Raw genomic sequence first — 5,158 nt, forward strand, 5'->3', positions numbered from 1 at the left:
CAAAACACTTTTTCTTGTGCTTAGTGATGGATTCCCAAAGGGAAGAAATGGGAAAAAAATCTCAAGGAAGGGATTTCTTTTAATAACTGTGCATACTGATGGGGGCACAGTGTAAATAAAGTATTCATGAAAGTATTCACTGTTTAAATCGGAGTAATCAACAGTTCTAGTGGGAAAAAAAAAAAACCTGAGATTTAAAAATAAGGAAAAGAAAAAGGGAAGCTGAGGGTCTAAGACAGCAAAGATCCACGGAGCATGTAAAAAGGAAGGACCTACTAAGAGAGAAATGGAGAGGAAGGAATGACCCAAACAGAAAATTCAGCAACTGGAGGGAAGGGATCTTACTGGCTTATGCTGGAAATGCGGAGGTCGGGCACGCCGCCTGGCGGCTGGCCGAGGCTATGCAGCGGCGACTCGGCGGGGCCAGGCACGCGGGGACCCTTGGGTGGTGGGGTCGGGGACCGGGTTTGCAGCCCAGGCAGACGGGCGGGATCTGGGTGTCGGGGGCGACTCAGCTTGCACGTGGTCCGGCTCAAAACTCTGCCGGGCGCCGCCGGCCGCTGCCCGCTCCACCGCGCTGTGCGATGCTGACGATGACTTCGCTTCGTACTCTGCTTTACCCACTAACTGCCCACTTTTAGAAATAAGACCGGCACAAGAGCAGCCGGTGCAAGGCAGCGGCGTTTTTCCATCGCAGGGCACCCGACGCCCCTGCGCAATCGCCCTCTCTTCCCCGCGGCCCTAGTAGCTAGGAACGACATAACCCGGGTCCACCAAGTGCAGCACTATTAAAGTAACGGACCGGAAACCCGAGCCTCCCTTCCCGGAAGTAACTTCCTCCCGCTTATCTGCCCTCTTTTGGCGGAGCTTTGCGCTGCGGGGGAATCCTAGTGCGCTTGCGCTGCCCGGGAGCCCGGTGAGTTGCCGCACTGAGGGGCCGCGGGGTGGCCGGTGAGCTAAGTCTCCTTCCTCCCGCCAAGGTCCCGAAGGGCCTGGTGGAGCGCCCTGCGGAGTCCCGCTCCCACTCGCGGCGGGTCCCGGGACTCTGTCGTGGGCGTGAGCGAGGCGCATCTGTGGCCCCGGGGTGGCAGGCGGGACTGGGGTCCCCGAGCCGTGCTGCTTTTCTCTGCCCTTGTCGACCCCAGCCTGCAGAGTGACTGCTCTATCTGCCATAGCCAGCGAGGACCAAAAGTCAGGGCGAACCTTAAGATTCAGCCTACATATTTGGCTCCATTGTCCCAGCTGAACTTGGGGATGTAGGCGGGAAGACCAAAAAAAAAAAAAAAAAAAAAAAAAAAAAAAAAAAAAAAAAAAAAAAAGTGAAAAAAAAAAAAAAAAACAAAAACACAAGAAGAAGAAAAAAAATAAAAAATTTACCCCATTAACCAAAAAAAAAAAAAAAAAAAAAAAAAAAAAAAAAAAACCCGAAAAAATATGGGAGCCGGGAGCTGTTGTTCTGTCGTGTTGGGAAAGGGCAGGTGCCCAGGGCTGTCACTGTCACATCGTTCACCTTTTTGCAGTTCCAAGCCCACGTAGGAGTAGCAGGGGCGCGTAGGCGAGGTCTAGGTGTTTTCCCTAGAGGTATCAGTTGTCGCGAACTCGGAGCCAAATTTCACTTCTCGTAAGACTCAGAGGAAAAGTTGTTGAAGAAATTGCATACACCTCAGCTTGTTTCTTACTTTGAACTTAGATATGATAGCTTCAACAAGCTTTCTGAAGTTACTAAGTCACTCAGGATTCTTCTTGCATGACAGGTCCCAGCAAAGAGTTGGACCCAGGAGAAATGGCCCTGGTACCCTATGAGGAGAGCGCGGAGATAGGGCTCCAGAAGTTCCACAAGCCTCTTGCCACCTTCTCTTTTGCAAACCACACCATCCAGATCCGTCAGGACTGGAGGCAGCTGGGAGTCGCCGCAGTGGTTTGGGATGCGGTAAGTCAGTTCTGGAGGGCCTCTGAAAACGTCCACGAGCTAAGGCTAGACTACCATTTTAAGAAGAAAGTTGATTGTTTTATTGAGATATAGTTCACGTATATTGTCCAATGTGAAGTATGTAAAAGCCCTGGGTTGTTCAGGATGTTCATGGCAGTGCACAGTTACTACCCAGTTTACAAGTTTTTCATCATCCCCGCGGCCCCTTACATACATTACATTTTGAAAGCCGAGGAAAGGGGGATGACTGACCAGTGATTGCTCCTAAAGTATCAGGAGACTGGAAGGAAAACAGGAGCCTGTTTGCCCTGGTCACTCTTTAAGTTAGTTTCTGAAATACCACACAAAGAACGTGTGGAGACATAGCCCAAAATTAACATCATATCTTAAGGTTTTTATAGTTTGAAAAGATTCTTGCTTTTCTGCTTCTGATAGCTTTCTCTTCAGCTGTTATTATAAATAAAAGGCCGGCATGAAGACATTTGCGTTATACTCCTAGTATGTGACTGTGGGCTGCGACACAGTAAAACAGTACGCTTTTTAGAGATGGCTGCCCCCTGACTGGCATGCCTTTGGCTGCACTGCACCTGTGTTTGCTCTAATAGGTTATCTTACAGCAGCAGGTAAGTTCCTGTGTGTGTGTTAGGTTCTTGTTTCTTCCGGCCAGCATGTGGCATCTTGCAGACACTTGCTGACCTTAACCATAATCACCCTGTGTTTCCCAATCAGGCCATTGTTCTTTCCACGTACCTGGAGATGGGGGCCGTGGAGCTCAGGGGCTGCTCTGCTATGGAGCTTGGTGCTGGCACAGGGCTGGTGGGTATAGTGGCTGCCCTGCTAGGTGAGTACAGTGGGCTGGTGCCTCCTTAGTGAGAGGAACTCACTGGGAAGTACACTTGTTTCTTTCGAGGAAAGCACATGGTTGGGATTCCACCTTACTGAGCTAACCTCTTTTTCCCATGCATTGTGGGCGGCCTGCTGCTGGTCTCAGCTCTGGGGCTGACAGCAATTTCCTCTCTTTCTCCCATCCTCTTACTCATACTTCTACTGAGAGATCACCTTGCTCTCTTTGATCTTGTGATGCCGAGGTAGAATTATGTACAATTTCTGTGTCTTAAAGTGCTAAATCCATAGACTATCAGACTTAATCCCTCATTGTTGAGAAAATGGCTGGTTTTTCCCTTTTAGGGTTGATGGGTTCTCAGTTGTACTCTGACACCTTAAGAAATTATATGAATGGTCTGTAATTATATCAATGGTCTGTAATTAGTTGATACCTACCTATCAATCTATCAGCCTTCATCTGATATGGGCTTTAGTTCTTTGTTTTTTTTTGTTCTTGTCAGAGATGGCGTCTTATAATGTTGGCCAGGCTGGCCTTGAACTGTAAGCCTGCTGAGCAACTGGGATTACAGGTGTATTGCGCCACGGTACTGGGCTACAAGTAGTGTTGTTTTTCCCCTAGAACACGTTTAAGTCTCATTGTTATGTTTTCTCTTACTGTTGACTTCTTTCTACAACTTCTGATTCAGTGTTCAAGTTTCCCTGTCATATGTTATCTGTCACACCAACCACCTCAGTATTGTCACCTGTGGCTCCTCTTACAGTGTGGTCCTGATTCGTGACTCCAGAGGAGAATTTAAGAGCTTGCATTTGTAAGAAGCTCCCAGGCTAATACTCCCAACACTACTGGTTCTCAGAGGAAACTGACGGGGGATGTCTGGAATTGCAGAACATTGAATTATTCATACGCAACGGTTATTTTAGGCTCAACCTAGGCCACTCTTGTCCCACCCTTTTCTCCGACGACTCATTATTTTTCAGTATTCCTTTTTCTGTTTTGGTTCTGTAGTCTGTGTTGCTTTCTTTGATCTTGATTGGAGAGCAATGGCGGGGCTAGTGGATAAAAGTACACTTAGAGGCTAGGAATTGCTCAGGAGTTAAGAGCCCTTGTTGCTCTTTCAGAGGACCCGGGTTTGATTCCCAGCCCCCACATGACTGCTCACAAAAGCCTATAACTTTAGTGCCAAGGGACCCAGCACCCTCTTCTGTTTCTGTAGAAGCTGTATGCCAGTGGTATAGAGACATACATGCAGGCAGAACACCCATACATGCCAATAAAAATCAAGGTTTAAAAAAGTTTTTAAGGTATATATGAATTGATTGTTTGGTCTGTCTATTAGCAAAGACCATAATGGTGTTGTTCTTCTGTTGGCTTACCGACTACATATGAATCTATGATATTTAATTATTGTTTGCAGCCCCCCAACCCAGCAGTCAGCCCGCTTCCCCTGTGGGCTTCTGATCCCACGATCCTGTAGGTATAAATTAAGTCTTTATCATTCTATTTACCAACAAAAATTCAGAAGTCAGATGTGGGGGTGAAAACCTGCTAGATCAGAGTAGCTTAGAAGCAACCAGGTTACTTTGGTTTTTGGCCAGAAACACTGCAGGAGATACCTCTCTCCAGTCCTGTGCATCTTCTCTATCCAAATTTCTGGTCTTTCTTTGACCAGTGCCAGTCAGCTAGTCTAGCTCCATGTCCCTAATTCAAGGGAAACTTTATTCAGCAACACCGTCAGTCATTGGAAAGACTCTGCTTGGCCCCACATCTTTCATTATCTTAGAGGATATAGCATTGCCTTTATGTCATATATCACTTTTAACTTTTTTTTTTTTTTCAAATGATACCGGTGTTTTGAGATAGTAAACCACTTCCAGGGTCCTTATCCGTAGAAATCTGAGACTCATAAACGGATGTCAAGACACAGAAGCTCAGATTAAGGTTCTTTGTAGGCTTTTCTCACTAGCTTCCCCAACCCAAGTTTTGTTGGCTGGTATAGAGACAAGTTAGTACATAGGCATATAGTTGTAGTTAGAGTTAATTTTGCCACATTTGTTTCTGTTGTTTGACCTTGGGCACAGTGTTTAACCTCTAACAATGACTTCTCTGTATTTGCTCCACAGGGAGGCTCAAGATGGGCTAGTTACCAGCATACATAGTTACCATCACGCATAGCTAGTTACCAGCATACATAGTTACCATCACACGTAGCTAGTTACCAGCATACATAGTTACCATCACACATAGCTAGCTAATTAGCTCATTATCTGACAAAAGATGTGTTGTGGGGTATGTGTGTGGGGTATGTGTGTGAGTATGTGTGTGGGGTATGTGTGTGGGGTATGTGTGTGGGTATGTGTGTGGGTATGTGTGTGGGGTATGTG

General features: G+C 46.7%; 1 protein-coding gene across 2 annotated transcripts in view; it reads left to right on the forward strand.

Annotated features, from left to right (window-relative positions):
* The first annotated feature begins 804 nt into the window (after positions 1 to 804).
* Mettl21a (methyltransferase 21A, HSPA lysine) overlaps positions 805 to 5,158 on the forward strand; it is an 11,777-nt gene continuing 7,423 nt past the window's right edge. Inside the window, exons 1-3 of one of the 2 annotated variants that reach the window (XM_050154264.1) lie at positions 805 to 916; positions 1,755 to 1,930; positions 2,660 to 2,771. In XM_050154264.1, coding sequence (XP_050010221.1) covers positions 1,784 to 1,930; positions 2,660 to 2,771 — 259 coding nt within the window. In that variant the 5' untranslated portion in view covers positions 805 to 916; positions 1,755 to 1,783. Of the gene's footprint in view, positions 952 to 1,754; positions 1,931 to 2,659; positions 2,772 to 5,158 lie in introns of both variants that reach the window. The other variant, XM_050154265.1, reaches the window with a different exon arrangement.

The sequence above is a fragment of the Alexandromys fortis genome, unplaced genomic scaffold, assembly GCF_014885135.2.
Source record: "Alexandromys fortis isolate MF-2015 unplaced genomic scaffold, M_Fortis_MF-2015_v1.1 scaffold_40, whole genome shotgun sequence".
In the NCBI taxonomy this organism is placed as follows: Eukaryota; Metazoa; Chordata; class Mammalia; order Rodentia; family Cricetidae; genus Alexandromys; species Alexandromys fortis.